General features: G+C 43.9%; 1 protein-coding gene across 1 annotated transcript; it reads right to left on the reverse strand.

The window, feature by feature from the left end:
• Positions 1-20,366: 20,366 nt before the first annotated feature.
• Positions 20,367-20,772, reverse strand: LOC306950774 (uncharacterized protein). The gene is made up of 2 exons (XM_079541137.1): positions 20,743-20,772; positions 20,367-20,658 (listed from the first exon to the last, which is right to left on the reverse strand). Exon 2 carries the CDS (start codon positions 20,636-20,638, stop codon positions 20,474-20,476), a length of 165 nt encoding a protein of 54 aa, XP_079397263.1. The 5' UTR covers positions 20,639-20,658; positions 20,743-20,772; the 3' UTR covers positions 20,367-20,473.
• Between the last annotated feature and the right edge of the window lie 14 nt (positions 20,773-20,786).

The raw sequence follows: 20,786 nt of genomic DNA on the forward strand, positions 1-20,786 counted from the left end.
ACGTGGAACAGGCAGCTGCACACTGACATGAGATCATTTCTAGCAGAAATTAAAAGCTTGATCCACTAACCACAATCATAAATACCAGCAAAAGCTTCTGTTTGTTGCTTGTTTTAAATCCTCTTCTATCTTTGGGATGCACAAAAACAATCAGATTATTTACCATGTGGCTCTGCAGAACCTCTTTTCACTGAAATGCTTTAGAAGAAAAGGAAAATGCTTTAAAAAGCAAACACGATGGTTTTTATTAAAGATTAAACTTGATTTAGATTTCCTTCTCTTACACACTGTTTCTTTTGCTCTCAGATGTTCTGCCAAGGGCAAAGAGCTGTGTAAATGCACTCTACTCAAGCACATGTTCTTTCAGCTTCAATACCCCTAAATTTGCTACCGCTTAAAAAGGCTTAAATGCAAACCTTCATAAAACGTGCTAGCTCTGAGACAAGCTCCTTTCATCCCTTTTACTGTGCTACTGCACACATACACAAGTATTTGCCCTGTCCCGTTGGTATTTTGCTAGCTAGCTGTTGGCCTATAGCACAAACCTTTAATAGCAAACAATTGCACCAGCTGGTCATTGTCAAAAAGTTGTGAGAAAGCTAATTTATCCTTCCTCTTCTGTGAGACCTCACAGAGGAAGAACAGGCACTGCAACAGTATCACGTGGAGCCATGAGAAACTGTTCAGGTTTGATTCCAAGACAAGTTGCAGCAGAACAGCTGCACCCTTCCACCAGCCTGAGCTGGGGAAAGCCTTAGGTTAGGCCTCAGGGAAGGAAACCTTAAGGTATTTCTGCTGTTACATCAGATTTGGGAAGTTCCTGTTTGGACAAATAAGGTCACACCACCCAGATCATCTAAGCCTCAATTCTCCATGTGGCTAATAATAAATTTAATTTGCAAATGAGTAGTAGAAGCCTCAGACATAAAAAGTGTCCTATAAAGGAGTTGCTCAAGAAGGAAATTTTCTCCTCAGGTTTTTAAAATGCACACACCTTTCACTGCACCCCATAATGTCAATCTGTTATTCAAATATCTCCAGGGAGTGGTTCTTGTGAAACCCTGTACAGTTAACCTATCCTTGGAGAGTTATTTTCAGAGCAGTTTCAAGCCTTGTTCTCCTCCCTGTACAAATATTTAAAAAAGTTATCTCCACCCCCTACTTCCAAGACCTGCAGGCCAACAGCCCAAATACATCCAGCTCCATATTACAGAAATAAGAATATATTTACAGCAAAGTACACGCTCAGAAAATCAGTCATGGACCTATAAATCCATCCTATTTCTTCCTTCCAGTTCTGCTTTGCTTTCAAGTTAGGTCCTACAGCTTCACATTTTCCAGTCTTTCCTTCTACACCTCTTGCAACAGGAAAGGGGGAAGTAGAAAAGGAAGAAAAAGAGAAAATTGGTAAATCAGGATCCATCAGATCTCAAAAATAAAATAAAACAGAGAAAGAAGGAAAAGAAAAAAAATACCACTGAAACATCATAGAACAACTATTCCCAAAACTTACTTGTACGATTAATGGCTCCTTGGCTTGGAAAAAAAATAACTGCCAATGGAAACAGCAAAAAGGGTTTCTTCCTTTGTGAAATCCTCCTTGAATCCCATTTAGCTCTGGCATTGCTTTTAGCCTGGCATGCAGAAGAACAGGGGCTATAAGCTATACTGGGAAAACTCCACTGGCTTTTTCCATCGCTGACAGGAGCCTCACAGCCATCCCTTAACCTGTACCCACACTGCTGCTGCTCTGGATAACACAGGTGTCCACGTTGTGCTCTGCCAAGAAGAGGCGCCCTGCAAAGCAGGCGCTGCTCTGTTTCAGTCGAGTTCCTAGTCTAAGGCAGTCACATAACAAGCATCAACACTATTGGCTAATATTGTCGCCTCCAGGACACAAATATCACAATTCTATTGTGAGATAAAACATTCAGGAGTATGACAGTGTTGTTCCTGAATAACTTATGGAAATTATCTTGGCATGAGGGATTTACCCTTTGCAGCATGGGAAAAGGAATATGCTTTCTGAACAAACAGGTATCACATAGAATACCCAACTCCCATATCTGACAAAGACGATGGAAGAAATAAGAAGGGAGGAAGTGATAAATAGATGAGAGCATATGCCAAAAAAAAAAAAAAAAAAAAAAAATCAGAAGAAAAAAAAAAAAAAAAAAAGGAAGCATTGATCTGAAAATAAAAATGTACACACACACACAGCATAAAGCCCAGGAAATTTGAACATTCACTTAATCAGGCAGTTTTGAAGCACATCAGCTTAAAGTATACCACTTACCCCAAACTCTGCTAAAGGAATAGTAAGGGCACACTGGAGATAGTACTGCTGGCAGGAGTATTTTTCTAGCACCACCTCTTTAGCACACAGCCAAGAAGCCTACGTGTCACCTGTTAGCATTCATGCTGATGGGTGCTCAGACATAAAGAGGTGTGCCTCTTGTCTCCATTTCTAAGGAGGGTGCTGCCTGACAGCATGGCTGGGAAGCAATTACACAGTTCATATGTCCCATTTATTCCTAGAGGCAAACAGCACTTCAGAAGAGGTTTATGCACGACCTCCCTACAAGCAGATGTAACATATCTGCTATATCACGCACACATCCTAATATAATGACACAGTTTCTAACAAGATTATTAAGGATGGAGTACATGGATCACAACTGTCCAGTTCTGTCTATAGCTTTGCATTCTTCTCTTTAGGGTGAGAGGAAGCTGACAGTCTCTAATGCCAATGCTGTGTTGCTTCTTTCTCTCTTGTACAGACATGAGTGCACTGTGCTGCCCCATGGGTAGCACAGGGAAAGTTGGCTTCCCCATGGATTTCTACATAAGAGAAAAGGCATTATTAGACAAAGACTGGAACATGATAATTTGTCTGGTGTGACTTCTGACCACACCTGCAAACATCATCCATCTCACAGAGAAGCAATGCGTATGAACTGTTTCAGACAAAGGGTCCTTTCTGGGTCCTTTCCACACTACACTACCTAGCCAGCCCTCTCAAGAGTAGAAAAGCTATTCTGTATAAAAATATTCAAATAAAATCATTTGAGTCAACCCTCTCTTCCTTCTCAGATCAAGTGAAACAGCTATACAACTCAGACATTACCTCAGTGTCCCAGATGTGCAGTGAAGCCAGCCATAAAGCTCATGACTAACACTGTAGGACAAACCATACACTCAGAGACAAAGTAATTAGAATTTGCCAAAAGAAAACAGAGATCAGGCCTATGACTAAATGATATTTTAAGATACCACAGGACTTCATCACTTTATCCTTTAGGTGATGGGCAGCAGACAAGCAGACTTGCAAGGGTTACAGTTAACTTCTAGCAGTGTCCAACTTCCGCAAGTGTCACTCAGCTTCCATGTAGATCTTACAGACAAAGACAAGTCCTGTCTGGGCCTTGCCTTCCTTGTTCAGGAAGAACCAGACCCTACTGGAACAGCAAGGAACTTGCAAATCCTGCAAGTTCTCCCTGCAATGGCCACTCAGCCATCTGTGGAAGGAAGGAGTGTATTGAAAGGCTTCCAGCCTAGGTGTCTATCACAGCAAGAGTAGAGCAGGACAAGCAAAAAAGTCTCAGTCTGTTTAAGACGGCTTCCCAATAGTCTTAAATAACAGAGCCATATTTTTAAATATACAGTGGAAAAAAAATGGATGTAGGTCTCTCAACAGCATGCAAATACAAGCACAAAGTAATAATGCAGTTCTATAGGTTTCTGCAAGTGCAAGTAAAATCTTACAAACAAAAAAAAGCTTCGCACCCAGGCACAACATAGACATAAACTCCCTTCAATAGCTGTTTTACATGTCACCTGATCTGTTATAACACAAGCACTGAGGGGATGTGGAAGATGTTCACCACCCTGCCATAGCAGCACTCCCACCACGTTGCAGCCAAGCACTGCCCACATTCCTGCCTGGTGCAGGCGAAGCGTGGCGAACAGCCGCACCCTGCTCTAAGGCTCCAGCAGCTCCTCACTTCAAAGCTGGGCAACGTCAGGCACCTGCCAGTTCTGCTGTGAGAAAGGGACTGGGAGTCAGACAACGTTTCTACTCTTCGTAAGGAGTACCTCAGGTACACATAAATGTAACATAAACAAATTATGACAATTAATTTTATACATTGCAGCAACCTTTCCACTAACTTTCAATTCGATGCCCTGAATCCTTCCTTGATGTGACTGCTCTGACTGCTTTGGCACCAGCTCCTGGCTAATCCATAGCTCAGTCTTAATATCTGTCACACATCACTACACCGTATCTGTTCTTGAGAGCATAAAAAAAATTATGAATGACAATCATACACAGATTTACATATAATTTCTTGTTCTTGCAAACTGCAGATCTGGCTAAGAGATGGGGAAAATACACAGTCTCCCACAGCAACATGACCAGAAATGCAGTCAATACAACTGTGCTGATACAGTACTAAGTACAGGCCTTGAAAAGATAAAACATGGGACAAAAATTCTTGGTCAAAGTTTTCCAGTTCTGTTGTGGTCAAATGGCTGCCAAGATACAGCCTTTCAAGCGGACTGACCTAAGGTTTGCAGATCACCTTAATTTCTCGTTTCTCTAGGCATCATTACAGCACATCGGCCCCAAACCCTCAGCCAGAATCATGCAGGTGAGCTCCTGCTCAGCAGTGGGGTGGGCAGTGCATGAGCCAGCAGCACAGGAGCCTCCAGGATGTCACCCACAGAGCTGCTCGTGTTCACACAAGGAAGACAACACTGAAAGTGGAAGATTCCAAGAATCACACAATTACAGGAACTGAGCATTTCTTTATGGAATGCTTGGGCTTTCTTGGCAATAACAAAAACCCTCAGCAGAGAGACAGAACACACAAAGGAAAAATCAGAATAAAAAGGACCAGAAGAGGTAAAATCAAGAAGCTGAAAAAGAAAGCAATTTAATACACAGAATTAGTATACAGAATACAAATGAAGTGACATCTCATGGAAAAGATGTGCATGTATTTGTGCTAGAGAAAGTATTAGATTTCACACTCAGCCAGTGCAGATGATTCAGTAGACTGCAAACACATCTGTCAGGCTTAGCCTTTGTTTAAGTCCACTGAAGTACATTCTCTGTCAACAGCCAGAGGAAAATATTTGCAGTTTCTTTTAATATAGATATATATATATTACTTTTTTCCTCCAGGTCGAGAAATTTCTCCGCAGTCTTCCACCTTGTTTTGGAGGACAGAAATGTGGAATACAGACAATGTATCTCCAAAAGGTCACACTGCCAAGCTCATGCTGCATTACAATAGAAACAATCCGGCAAAGATAATTGATCATGATTGGGTCAATTACAGGCATATGGAGAAGGTCAGGCAACAGAAAACCTTAAGATATATAATAGCCTCTGTTAAATAAGGGGAAAATTCACTCAAATACAATACAAATAAGACCATAAAACTGCCTCACTCACCTGACAAGATGTAAGCAAGCAAACAAAACGGGTGGGGCAGGAAAGTCAGAGCAGAACTTAATCCACCTTTCTCATCCTTTGGGTTGGGAAATATTTGCCTCTCATTGTTCATATGAAATTATCTCTGTTCCTTACTAACGCCAGTTTTTGACTGAAAGATGAAAAAAAACCTTTTTCCTGCTACCTTTCTTTAGCAGTACTGCTTTTCTAAAACATTGAGATCTGTCCTTACTTTCAGTTTAAGTTACTTAGTTCAACAATAAATAACAAGGAAACAATATAAAGCACTTCCTGCATTCTTTTTTGTGCATGACATTAGGAATACTTGGGAGTTCCAAGAATACTTGGAAATTCGAATCAGAAGCAGGGGAAAAAAAAAAGGCCAAGTAAGTTGTTAATTACCTGTGGGAAAAAATAGGGAAACTGTTGGTTGAGAAACACTGTTTACAAACTAGAAAGACTTATTCCTTCTATCCCTTAATCTGGGATCAGATGTGATCAGACTCGAAATACAAGAGACAGTCAGAGAAGCTTTACAGAGAGCTGGTGCGTGCAGATAGGGGAGGAAATATCTAGACTGACAAAACTGAGGTTCAGATAAGAGTTTAAAAACCACAAAACCTTGACAGGCATTCCTGCAGTAGCAAGGCTCACTGCATACCCCAGGCACACTGGAAACGCTGCACTGCGGAGGCAGCCAAAGCACTGCAGGCTGGCAGGTGATACTTCAAAGAGATGGAGAGACCAATCAATGATCAGCTCTGAGCAGGACTAAAAAGGGTCTGAGCCTCTGATTTCAGAGTCTGTAATAGCTACAGCCTCAAAGAGACATTTTCAGTCAGTAGTGAGCAGGATTTTTTAGTAAACATTTCTGGATGTAATGACTATACGTGATGTCTCCATGTTTCACAAGCACTACGAGGCTAGAAATAACTTGCTGAGAATACTCCAGGTATAATTTAACTCGTCCTTTACATAATAAAAGACCACTTCTGCTTCAAATAGATCCAAGCACAATTCAACAGGCACTACCTGTTCTCTTCAGGAAGCTACTAACACAGGACAGCAAAGCAGAAGTCTCGATCTGTGTCTGCTGGAGCATGCTTGTGGCTCACGGGTATCACTCAAAATCTTCTAACAAAGAACAAAAACTACAGGTAGTAATACAGGTTTCTTCATTGTTGTTTTTTCTTTGTTTTGTTTTGCTTTTTCTTGCAAGAATTGAAAAATTAGCCTACTCTTTCAGTAAGTCATCACATCTTCCTCTTGAGCAGCTCCAGAACTGTAGCAATATTAAGGCTGTCCAAGCTCTCTATTGAAGCTGTGCAACATGCCAAAATATTCAGACAGTGCTTTGGCAAAACATCTGCTCTATTTGTATTCTAGAGCACGAGGGAAGGGATCATTCAAAAGCAGCACCAGTTAAGTGGGCTGAACTGCACAACGCAAAGCTTCTACTCAAAAAGCTGGCTGTTTTTTCAACCTGAGTTGCCAAATCAGCAATTTATCTTACTCCTCTGATCAGAATCTCAAATTACAGTGTGAATTATAGTGAAGCCATGATATACAGCAAAGGCTGCTCAGATAAGCAGCACAGCGAACCACGATTTCTCACACTAATACTTGTCATGGAGATATACACAAGCCCTGCAAGGAAAGCCAGAGGAATCACAAGCCTACTGCCACAGTGTGTCCTCGTTCATCATGTCAGTTAATCTCAGGCTAAGCGAAGGCCAGCAGGCGGATGCTGAGCTGAAAGCTGGTAGCTGCTGCATTTGTCATGCTGCAAATGCCCTCCTACAAAATTTTTTCTTACAGCTTCATGTAGACATAGCGACCCTAAGTTTCACTTTAACAGAGGTTTGACATACGATAGCAAGCATTTTCCTACCCCTACTCCCATAACTTTTCAACTTAAATTTCTATTCAGAATGTTTCTGCCAATACACAACTTAGCAACTGTGAGCTTACACAGCAGCCATCTCTATTACCAGAGCTCCAGGAAAAAGTATATGAAGTTATTCTAAGAAAATGAATTGCCAGTTAGACTGCTCTGATCGATCCAAGCAGTGTAAGCTCCCTGCAGAAGTCTGCATCAAGGAATCCTAAATGTAGTTACCATATCACATTGGATTCAAACTGTGCTTTCTTGACTGAAGAGTAATCATAAAACTTTGCATGCTTCCAAAGACTCAGAATATCACAAGCAAATTGACACCTCATGTAGTGATCGGTAACTTTTTTTATATTCTACATTATTAGGAGAACTCACAAGTCGCAAGAAACTGGCTGTATGCAATGCACTGTCCGAAGAAAGTTTTATTAGAAAACACTCATTAAACTAGGCACTGCTTTTTCATCTTCTATTAAAACACCAGCTTCCGTTTGAGGTATTTGGTTTGACTTTAGATCGCTTCTATTTCCCATAGACAGAAAAAAAAAAAAAAAAAAAATCAGTAGTAAGATTCCAGTAAAAACAAATTCTCTGAAGTGAAAAAGAACATCTCAGCATTACTCAGAGCAGCCCCACTGACTGCAGGGGAGTAACCTACTCACTCCCCACAATTTCCCTGTCACAAAGATCCCAGTTCTGCTTCTATTTATGCTGACAGCTGCAGCATAATGTATTAAAGCTGAATTTTTATAAAGAAACTTTATTCCTACAACACAGTGTTCAAATACAATTCAGAAGCAGGAGGTGTATTATTTCCCATTTACAAAGCCAAACACACTAAATCAATGAAGTGTTACCCTAAGTTCTTCTCCTTATAAAGTTACTTCAGCTTCCCTTTGACAGGACCTTATTTCCCTCCTCCCACCAGGATATGTTCCACGCTATTTTCCATTAACAGCTTATAAGATTTGAATTCATTATATTTTCTATACTTTCAGAAATTCTGTTGGTCTTTTTTTTCCAATATTTTTTAGAAGGAAAAAAAATACCTACACTTTGTCTTTGATGCCATTCTTTTAAAAATCTATTTGAATTAGATTCCAAGTTTGTCTTCACCTGGCTTAAGGTTACTCAGTTTGTTTTGCTTAAAGTAGTGCTGTGCCATTTCCAAAGCCATGGAAAGGATGGGGAGGGAAGGAGGCAGCACCATGCACTAGAATATTGCTTTGCTCTATGTAACAGAATCTCAACATCAAAATTTAATTCTCAAACAACTGACACTAGGAGACTAACTCCTTACAGCAATTTCTATAAGTGTTTCTATAGGACAAAAATATTCAAAATGCAGTTATAATGCAATAAATGAAAAGCATTATTCAACAACACACTACAATGAGGCAACTGTGACAAAGACTCCTTTCCAGTTCAGCATAGAAATAAGTAACACAAAGTCAGCATCAGTGCTTACAGAAATCCTTCCCCCATTATTTTATAGAAGCTTCTCCATATGCTGTAGATGCCTATATGGAAATAGCAGGAAAGCTTACTTGTATTGCTGCACTGATGAATTCGTCACTTTTCTCCCATAAATGGAAGTCAAGGGCTGATGATTTAGACTAGAAAAATCATCTTAAGATAGACTGAGCTAGACATCAATTACAACCCTGGAAAAATCTTGTGACCTTCCCACAGACATGAAGGAAACAGAGACCATGCTGTCTGTTCTCTGAACAGCTCCTCCATGGTTAGTCACAGTCTGCAAAAACTGGAATTTCAGTCCACAATTAGAAAAACGGTGACACCCAAGCTAGAAAGGACATCTGATTACAAACTGATGCTTGGGGTGGCAAGGAACGACCAAACCACAGGGGCACGGAAGCAAAACACAGTAATATTGTCCCATCCCACAGTGCCTTTAACGTAATTAAGACTGAAACTATTTACTATCTGACTGAAAGGACTACAATCTAGATAAGCTCTCATGTTTCCTTGCAGTCCATTTTCTTTCATTAAATTAAAATGCCAGTCTTTGCAGCACACATTTTTATTCTTTTATTACCAAACATTTATGATACATGAGGACAAACACAGTGGTGCACAACTCGGTTAAAAATCCACCACGCTAAAGGACCATTTTATTAAGTTAATGAGAATATGGAAATAAATATGAGGGGGGTGGGGTTCAAGCAGAACAACATTTACAAATACTAAGTTATATTGTTTGTATCATGACATGTTATTTGCACAACATACCTTACCATAAAGGTCTAATTCTGCCCTGTTTGGCATAATGGAGTGGGAAATGCAGGCTGACTGCCTGGGATCAGAAATGGCACCTTTTGTTACCGAATCCTGACACAGGCCACTGCAGTCATTTTAATCTTACTGATAAGCACAGCCAGTTTTGTTCTCTACCTCAGACTGATTTATTTCCAGTGTTCCTACTGAAGAATGAAATCCAACTCAGTGAGCCCAAACTAACACAGCTACGAACTACAAGCAGCACATCAGTTGTCTAACAAGAAAATCAAAACATCATAATGTGTTGATTTTTTTTGTTTGTTTCTTTTGCTTTTAAGCTTTGATACCATCCTAGTGGGAACGCTCTCCTCTCTCTGTACCCTGGTTTGAGTCCTCTGCCAATGTTACTACCATCGCTGCCCCAATCTTTCCAATTAACTTCAGTGAGAAGGGCCCACACCCCAAATATGTGCCAACTGCCACAACCAGATAGCAAAAAGACACAAGATGTACTGAAGAGGCTTTGGTTTTAAATGCCAAAACTGCAGCTATGTTTTACACAAATCAGCGTACTCCACCATTTTAAATTTACTTTTCCCTCCAGACCACCAAGATTCTACTACGCTAAATCGGGTATCTCAAATCAACACCATCACAGCATCACAATGTCAAAAACACTGTTTCAAAGCTCTTAACACAGTAACAGTTGGTATAGGACAACTGTCAGCTCAAGAAAAATACTGCAATCAATCTTAATGAAATAAATAAAAGAGGAAATATGTGCATACCTATGCTTAACAGCTGGAAGTGGACCTGTAGCTCTCCAGGTGTACCTCAGCACAGAGCTTCCTGATCCAGTCCAGATCTCTTGAATACCATAGTCATGCAGAAAGAGGCATTAATCATCTGCAAATAATATCAACAGACAAAGAAAATAAAACCAAAACAGTGTAGTTTAGAAGAACAGCTCTAGAATAGCTCTAAAACTTGCACTGGCATGCAAAGCTGTGGGCCCGCACCAGCTCCCTGCCCACCTAATTACATTCAGCTGCTTGTCATGTGGTCTTGCTGACCGATCAAGTGATCTCTTTCCCTCTTTTCAAAACCAAGCAACACAGACAATCAGATTTCCCTAACCCAGGTAGTAACAAACTTCGAGCCCTTCTTTAAGCTCCTGACCCTCCTGCTTCCTGGCACAGGGAAAAGGAAGTTGCAGTATGCTTTACTGAAAATACAAATAAAATACAGCAAACACAGAAGCCTATTTGTTGTAAGAAAGCACAGCGAGTACTAAAAGCAACCAAAACACCATGGAGAATTTCAGTTTTGCACCCAGTGTTTCACCTTTGCAGAGGACAGAAAGAGCTACCTCTAGACAAGCCACTGCCAACCACATGAGGGCAGGGATGCAGGGCCATGGGGCAGTGCCAGGACTCGGGGATCCCACCCAGCCCTCAGGGGGCTCTCAGCAGCAGCAGTGGAGCTGCAGTAGGATGGTGCCAGGAACTTTCTGCACCACTGCAGCAATATCTGCATGCCCCTCAACTCTATGAGATGCGCAGACATTCCACATACTTTAAGCCAATGAGATAAAAGATGGATTGAACATGGAAACCATCCTCATCAAGTCCCTCCATCAGGGCCCACGTTAGCACAGTAGGCCCAATCTGTGCCCCAGGCCCAGCACCAAGGCACTCGTTGGTAGGAGCCCCCTGCCCATAGCCCCTCTGGCAGCTGCTGCTCACTCTGCAGGTGCTGACTGCAGGGGGCTGAAAGACATGGGTGCAGTGAACGACCAGACCCACCAAGCAGGATTTAACCATGCTGGGCATTCACAGACAGCAGGTTACCTTGCACAACACTTCCGCATCTCAGTTTGTTTCCACACAGCGTTTCAAGAGCAGAGAAGTAAGAAAGGAAATTAAGGTTTGTAAGACTGCTCTCCAGCCTTACAAAGTGCTGCAGTCAGCTGGCTGCAAAATTTAACATACCCTTAATGCTTTGAAGGGTACCAGACATCTGCCAGACAGACAACTCCAAAAGCTAAACTCATTTGCTGCACTGCTCCACTACCTCACCTTGTTTGCTGGGAACTGAGGTGACATGGTGCCCAGAGAGGTTGTGGATGCCCCATCCCTGGAGGTGTTCAAGGCCAGGTTGGATGGAGCCCTGGGCAACCTGGTCTAGTATTAAATGGGGAGGTTGGTGGCCCTGCCTGTGGCAGGGGGGTTGGAAATTCATGATTTTTGAGGTCCCTTCCAACTCAGGCCATTCTGTGATTCTGTAACGTGCACATTTTGTTACAATGAGATGGTAAACCAACTATTTGAGGTGGAATTTTTTCATGCATTGCCTCAGCATTTTTCCAGATTTACCAAAAAGCCATTTCTTTGACATTCTGTCACAGGCTACTCCAACCCTCAATAATTTCCCCGCAGCTGAAGAAGCTCTAAGCCCTGTTTCTGCTCCCACACACCATTTGAAATGTTGCCACTCAGTTTTTGGCACAGAAAACTTTTTCTTCTTTAACTGCTTCCCTGATCAATACCAGCACATTTGCTTATAGTGAAGAAATACTTTGACCACAAGCACCCAATGATATCTGGTAACTGCAGAAGGAGGAACAGGATAAGGCGCGTTGACAAAGCAACAAAGCAACAGCTCTGCTGTGTTGCAAGCAGCCCCAGGAGCGGGGTGCCAAGCAGAAGCTGCCCAGCTGCAGGTCTCAGCCAGCAGTGTGCAAGCAGTTTGAGCTGTTACACACAGAAAGACTTTGGCCATCTTTAAGGGGAAAGTCATTCATAAACAATTTCCAGACTCCAGCTTTTGATTTCTGAACTAAATGAAGCTGCTTAACTTCCTTCTCATCAACCTGGCATAAAGAATATCCACCAACTCCCACTCTCCTCCTCCAAAAAAGGGTTTTATTAAAAACAGTAAGATTTGGCTGGGAAGATACAGTTGAAATAAACGTCATTTTTCAAAGCAACACATCTGCATGGTGTCAGAAACTGCAGCAACAGCTGAGCACAGCAAGGCTGCAGGTTTTGGGGTGCCAGAAAGAGCCCCAGGTGTGCCCTCCTCACACTGCCATCCAGGCCTGGGGCTCACAAGGGATGGAGTGAAGGTTCAAAACATGCTGTGGAATGCTGTTCTGAGCTCTACAGAGGAATGGCCAACTGTTTGCTTAATAAATCTTCCTGTCTTTTTTTTTTTTTTTTTTTTTTTTTTTTTTTTTAAAAAAAAAAAGAGTTCTGAACAGGGTATATGAAAAAGACAATTCAAATGCCTGGAATTTACAGCCCTCTTGTAAAAATGATCTATGCTACAGGTCTAGGAACACAGGAGGAAGCTGGAAGAAAATCTATTGCAGGACAGCATAGAGCACTCTTCATTTCGGGCACGAGAAAATTTGCCTTTGTATATTCTATACTCTTAAAAAAAGCTATAAGTGTCCAGGCAGTCCCTAGCAAGTACTTCCCCAAGAAGAAAATGCCAAATGGTTACCTGTCTGAACTCAGTTCCACAGGAATTTGGGCATCTGCCACTGGACATAGAAATGGGGGTGAAAGAATCAAGAAACAGCCCACCTCAGATGATCCAACAGATGATTCTTCTGTGTTTCCAAAGCCAAAAGCTTCAAACTTGCCCAATCGCAGTGCCAGCTGCCCTGTTTCCCTGCCCCCAAATTCTGCTGGGATCTGTTCTTCTGAATGGTTAATGGCTGTTTCCAACACACATTAAAAGCTCAGCAGGCTTTTACGACAGCCACAGCACAGCCTTCACACGCACATACAGCAGATGCTCCTGAACAGCCCTGTCAGACTGCAGAATGAGAACAACCAGCAGGCAGCACAGGGTAATGGCGCTCATTAGCATCCACAAATCTTATCTGTGTCTCAAAACTTCCCCCGGAATCAAAGAGGAAACTTTTAACAAATGCAAAAAAGGAGGAAAAACAGCCACTGGGACACATACGCTGGTGCTGCAAATACGCTGGCAAACTTCAAAAAGAGACAGATCAAATGCTAACAGTAATTACTTCAGAGGGAGATCAATATCCGACAAAATGCAGAAAAAAGAGGGGAGAAAAAAAAGTGAAAAGGAAAAATAAGAACATGATAATTGGTAGGGGGAGATTGCTACAACTGCAAAAAGAATGCCAGTCCTATTCTTGAAAGAAAGGCCATTTCCCATGGAAAGACAGTGGAAAAAATTAGAGGAGCTGGTGGGATGAGCTGCATTGCCACTCAGAATCACAGAATGGCTTGGGTTGGAAAGGACCCCAAAGATCATCTAGCAGTGGGCAGGGCTGCTGACCACTCAATCAGCACCAGACCAGGCTGCCCAAGGCCCCATCCAACCCAGCCCCAAACACCTGCACGGATGGGACATCCACAGTCTCTCCTGGCAGCTTGTGCCACCAACTCACCACCTCTCAATGAAAAACTTCTCCCCGACATGCAACCTAAATATCCTCTCCTTTAGTTTAAAATCATCCCCCCTTATCTTATCACTACCTACCTGCATAAAAAGTTTATTTCCCTCCTGTTTATAATCTCCCTTTAAATACTTGAAGGTCACAATGAGGTCTCCCTGGAGCCTTGTCTTCTCCAGACTGAACAAGCCCAGTTCCCTTAGACTGTCTTCACAGGACAAGTGCTCCAGGACTTCTACTTATTTACTGCCAAGCTGCCCACAAACACAGCAGCACACTAATATCTAAGGATGGAACTAAACAGATCTGAAAGGAGGGGACAAATCTTTTATACTGAACAACTACTACTTTCCTTGCATCAAGAACCAACCAAGAACGTAAAGAAAGAAAAAGCAACTCATACTCAGAAGATCAGTTTTCACATTAGAAATGTAACAGCTCAAGTTTGTCAGCATCAAGTCACGAAACATCCCTTCAGCAAGCAAATAGAAAGCAGGTCAAGCAGGCCCTCCTGCAAGCCAAAAGCATGTGGCTAAATATTCTGTAAAACTATGTTTTGAAGCAAAACACCCATGTTCCTCTGTTCCAACTGCAAGCTAATCTAAACAGCTACTTGTGATCATTTCTGAGCTTTCTTTCAGCGCTGCAGGAGATAAAGTATCAGCATGCTTAAGGGCAGCAGCTTTTTAAACAGGAAACAGCTTCATAAAAAAATATCCTCCTCTGATAGCAGCACTAGATGGCTAACTTCCAAGGGCAACCAGAGTTGCATGAACCACTAAAATAACAGATACACATCAGTTTTGTTTCCATGGAACATCATGCCCAAAGATAGGAAATCTTCACTGCAAATGTGATCTCAGCATCAGCATTTTGGAAAACCTTGAAAGAAAACAACCATATCTTTAACAGGAAATCAAAATTCTGCTTTCAGAAAGCAAATCTGCTTACATTTGAAGAACAGGTTAATATCTGATACAAGACTAGTAAATTTATCCCAAACAAGTGGATCTCATCAGTTTGTCACTTCTATTGAACTTACTGTCTCCCCATCAATTTCTATGAATGTCAATGTGGTTTAGAGTTTATCCTGCAGTAAAGCCAAGAGTGCCTGTGCCTGCTCTAGATGCAAATGAAAAGGGAAAGGGAAAACAATGTTTTAATTCCTGAATCAAGTTCCTACTCTCTGATAAAGTTCTGAAATAATAGAAAGAATATATTAGAGAGAATACAGCGTTTAAGTACTGCTAAAACACCAAGAATGGGCAAACAAAATGTTCTGAATTTAGAAGAGAAATAAAATGTAATAGTTCTGAAATGTAAAATAGTTCTTCGCAAGAATAAACATGGTTATTCATCCAGACTGAAAAAAATTGGATAGTTTTCCATATAAGAAAAAGTACTTGTTGCAACATTCACATTGTTCAAATTACAGTAACTGTGCTTAAAAGAGGCATATTTAACCTAAGTATATTAATATTTAATCTATTTCACATATTACAGCTCATTTTAAGTAAGATGATGGCTCCTCGAACCATAAATCCTTATGAAGTGTGTGCCTGGTTTCACGAGAAGAGCACCATGCCCAGTAATGAATGCAGACAGAAGCATCTGCGTTTTGGTACACGGCTGGAACTGCACACTGATAACCTGATGTCTCTAGCTTCAGCCTGAAGAGCTACAAGTCTCCTTTGAGGTCAGTGATCTTTATCTACGTATCAGAAGGGCTGACAACTAAGCATATTTTTTAATTTAAAAATGTTGTAGCCTTTTAGGAATCTGTTGTACCAACGTAAAGGAATGTGCACTACAGTTTCTTCAGAAAGGATTTTCAACGTTTTGCAAGTCTACATCAATACAATTTTGAAAGCTGCTTTGATGTTTTTACCCATGCTTCAGCTTAATTGATTCACATTTGCTCTTTGCACTACCTGATCTAAATACAGCTACATAGCATCCTTACTGTCCTTTCATTTATGTACCTGCTTTACATAAAGAATCACTGCAGAAGCTTAGAGCGAGTTTCAAAATCCTACTTGCGAGCACCCACAAATTCAAATTTGGTTTTAAAAGCCTGCTCATGTATCTACCAGCTCTTTTTTCCACTGCAAACCACAAATTTCTAGAAATGTTGTACCCTTCCTAGTCAGCTCCTATCGTCTCTGCTGTTTCCTGCCCCTTTCCTACCTCCCCTGCAGCCCACACTCTGCCTTCCCAGAAAGGCCCTCGTGTGCTGTGCAGAGTATCAGCATAGCATCATAGAGAAGGGAACAGCTAGGAGATATGGGGTCACAAACAGAAATATGGCTGCCTTGGTTTACATCTTGATATTATTTTAGAGCCATAAAAGCAGTGATATATGTTTCGTTTTTTTTTTTTTTCTTTAGTAATTCAAAATACTTGCCAGGTCAGGTCCAAAGTGCTGGCCAGTACACGAACAGGATTCCAACATTTGGGATCACGCAAAACCCTCATATACATATCAGACTGTTTTCAGTTCCTTGAAGCCTCAGCAACATCACAGGAAAACATTATGCTGGTTTTGTGTCACATTTTAATATATATGTATGCCAGAATTTAATCTTCAAAGTTTATTATATCAGAGAATAAATCACAGAAGTTGAGACTACTTATTACAGCAAACAGAAGTAAATTCTGTTGTATTATTTATGAAAAGAAAACAATACAGTACTCCAGTAATTAAATTAGAGGCTAAGATTCCTAATTCATCAAGGCTTTACCACCAGTGGAGATATAAGCATCTGATCACAGCTGATTTAATGTGGTACAAGTCAGCCCTGGCTCCTGACAGGGATGCAGTTTTCAAACTAGAAAGACAAAAAAGAAATCACGGAAAGAAATCTCATAATCAGATGCTGTTCCCATAGGAAGACAAGCTGGGAATATATTTGTATAAATAAAAAAAAAAAAAAAAAAGTTTTTGCTCTGTAAATGAGCTGCTTTTAAAATAACTCTTCCTTAAATCATGCTGCTCCCAAACGGCTTTTGAGACATGTCTGAAGTCAGATCTATAAACACAATAGCACACAGGTGGCCCCCACAAGACACACCTGACATATCCAGACCAGCAAGTGTTTGCCTTCAAGCACGTGGGTAGCCCTTTGAAATCAAGGCATAAGAAAAAAATTTAGTATCTGCTGGATCAGACCACATGTGCAGTGGAGTATCATAGTAAAGCTTAAATACTGAAGAGAGCATTTGGATTAACTCTTTAAACATGTTTAATGATCATGAGCTGTCTTTAAAATGTTTTGGTGAGCCACTAAGTAACAGGAGAGAAAAGAACTACGGCTCCTACATTCCATCCCCAGTGCCCACGGTGCCTGCTTCTAAACAGACCTTGCAGCCCGTTGCTGCCCCCAGGGTACAGCTCCTGGCACAGGGTGGCTGTGCAGGCCTGGGGCTGCTCTGACCACTGGCAGATGAACTGACAGCCACCTGGCACTGATGGAGCAGCTAGAAACCCAAAGGTGACGCACAAGGATCACTGCCCCTAACACTCATTCTTGTCAATGCCAAAAGCTGCTGAAAAACTTTTTTATCTCACTAATCTGCTCTTTGAAAGGAAACACGCAGTCAAGCGATAAAATAACGTGTAACGATAGAGATGAAAACGAACTTACAATCTGGTTTTAGATATCTGGTCACAGATGAGAAATGTTCTGAACTGTACAAACATGAGCGTATGCTGCAGCACCAGCCCCCACCCAGCTCCGAACAGTTCTGAACAAGTTAAGGAGGTGTAAAATCAGAACCCTGAATCAAAAACACAAGAATGTGTTGTTCTTTCTTCCATCTTTTCTAACATGCTTTTATCCACTTAAAATCACAAATACTACTCCTGCAAGTCTGTGCCAGCATCTGAAATGTATGTTGTGCTGTGCATGCTTTCTTCTGGCTGGAAAACACTTCAAATGGCAACTAAATGTTCTGTATCCATGAAAAGAATGGAGATTGAGAAGACAACTCCATGTAAGAGTACACTTCCAAGCAAAGGCACGCAGGTCAGATGTTAGAAACCGCTCAGAGCTATCAATACATTTTACACACAAAAGTCAATAAGCATTTTGTAGAGCTTCAATAAAAACAGAGTGCACAAAGATCACCTCTCCAGTAACGCTCAGTAGAATTCCTCACTCCAAGCACACATCTGAAGAAAACTTGCAAATGCTAATTACTGTGGAAACTACTGGCAATCAAAAAGCTCCAAATCCACCTGAGAGACAAAACCCAAGGGAGGGTGTTTCTGGCAGTGCTCAACACGTCCTTTATGTGTTGCCAGTAGCATAAAAACCATCACTTATACTGGAATACAATCTAGCTGCTTACAGAGCGAGAAAAACTGAGCTTTCCTGATGGATTTAGCTTTCCTCAGATCTCAGACCATCAAAGCATTTACCCCAAGCACTGCAAATCAGACCCAGACGATCTCCCGCACCCTTCAGCTCGGAAAGCGGCAGCAGATGTGCCGATCCCTCAATGCAAGGCCGTTACAGCTCAACAGAGAAACACGCTTACGTCGCTCCCACAACTTCCCATTCGCAGAGGCCCCGCATACAGGCGCACCGCACCTCTCGTTCTACCACCGCGTGCCTGGGAAGATCCGCGCTGCCAGCTGCCGCACAGCGGGGCCCGAGCGCCGCAGCCGTTCCCGCAGCGGGGACACGCGGGCAGCGCACAGCCGAGCTTCTCCCTGCCACTCGCGGACGCCGCACAACGACCCGACGGCCCGAGAGGCAGCGCGATTCTCGCGGCACTAAGGCCGCTCTGTCGCACCCACCCGTTTGCCGGCCTCGGAAGCGCAGAGAAATCACCTTTCCCACCCCGCCCCTCGGTTCGAGACCACCGCACACGCGGCTCGCACCCGTTTCCGGGCGGATCCCGCAGCGCAGCCGCTCCCCCGGCCCCGCCGCCCCGTACCTCCGGCAATGCCGCGTCGCTCCGCACCTGCCCGGCCGGGCGGTAAGGGCGCGTTTTCCGCCAGACCGACATCACTTCCCGTAGGGTGGGGGCAGGCGCCGAGCGGCCCCGCCCGGACGCGGGGCAGTGGCGGAGTCAGCACCGCCTCGGCCGCCCCTTTCCCGGGCTGAGCGCCGGGACACCGGGCTGAGCCGCGCCAAGGAGCTGCCTGACGGGCTCCCCTCACACGGGAGTTGCACCTCTGTGTTGGTCGACACCGCTGCTTTGCGGCCGTCCCTCGTGGGCAGGTGGAAGTCACCGTGATTTTGTACTGCGCTTCCCAAACAGGAGGGATGCGGAGCTGCTGGAGCGGGTCCAGAGGAGGGCCACAGGACTATCAGAGGGTTGAGCACCTCTTATGAAGACGGACTGAGAACTGGGCTCGTTTAGTTTAGCTTGGAGAAGGTTCTGGGGAGACCTCAGTGTGGTCTTCCAGTACTTCAAGGGAGCTTACAAGCAGGAGGGGAATTGACTTCTTACGTAATCTGATAGAGATAGGACAAAGGGGCTTTAAATTGAAAGAGGGGAGATTCAGGTTAGAAGTTAGGAAGAAATCATTTACTGTGAGGACAGTGAGGACTGGGCACTGCTGCCCAGAGCTGTGGGTGCCCCATCCCGGAGGTGCTCAAGGCCAGGCTGGGTGGCCCTGGGCAGCTGAGCTGGGGGGCACCCAGCACAGGTCAGAACTGGATGGGTTTAAGGTCCCCAACAACCCAAGCCAATCTGGTTCCCACTGTCCTCTCATCCCCACTTCCATAACGCCCAGCCACTGCCTCCAACAGCCACACCGCCCCTGGACTTAGATAAAAGCACACTGAGCGAGGTGACTTCTTCCCTCAGGTCATCCAGAGGCTGCTGTGAATGCCAACGCCTGAAAAAAGTTCCTCCAAGAGCAGCAGCTTGGGATTCTTTTTTAGACACATTACAACCCTGACAGAGCCACGCATCAAGGCACTGCCCTGAGCAGCCACAGAGGGCCTCAAAGCAGCACCCAAAGCAGCGCTTTCTTTCTCATTAAGTCTAGTATAGGACTGAAAACTGTCTGTGTGCACATGTGTGGTACACTCCACACACTGATACACGGGAGCATAATCCACGGCCAGGTGTGGGTCACTGCCCAACCGCTTGCACAGCTCCGAGCAGATGGCAGGGACGACGAGCAGGATCTGAGACACAAATGGCGGCAGGAGGATCGGGACAGGGGAAACCCACAGAGGCACCAGGCGTAACTGCGCGACGGCAACCTTCTTCGTCCAGCTCCCTGACGGTTACTCAAACACGAAGACGCACCTCTGAGCGCTCACAGCTTTATGCACATCACAACACACTTGGGGTCCCTGCGGGCCGGCACCGCTGTCACCTCCCGCGGGCGGAGCGGCCCAGGGGACCCGCCCGGCGCGGATGGGCGCGGAAAGCGGGAGCGGCACCCGCCGCCTCCTCACAGCGCAGCAGCGGCTCCTCAGGGCCTCCTCTCGGGTGCGGCGTCTGTCGTCGGCCCGGACGGGCTCTGCTGGGGCTGCTGGGACGCGGGAGGCTGGAAGACGGGCCGGTAGATGTACAGCCCGCTGGCCACGCCGAGCGCCATGGCCATGGCCACGTACGGCAAAGGCAGCCTCCCTCGCATGCCGCCGGTCTGGGCCACACCTGCACCGCACACACAGACACGCGCGTGAGGCACCGCGCCGGAGCGAACGCGCGCTCTGCGCTCTCCCGCGCGGCGCCCCTCACCTGAAGGACAAGAACACCACCGAGCGGGGAGCGCCTGCCCGCCA

The sequence above is a fragment of the Tetrao urogallus genome, assembly GCF_951394365.1.
Source record: "Tetrao urogallus genome assembly, chromosome: 11".
Taxonomy (NCBI): Eukaryota; Metazoa; Chordata; class Aves; order Galliformes; family Phasianidae; genus Tetrao; species Tetrao urogallus.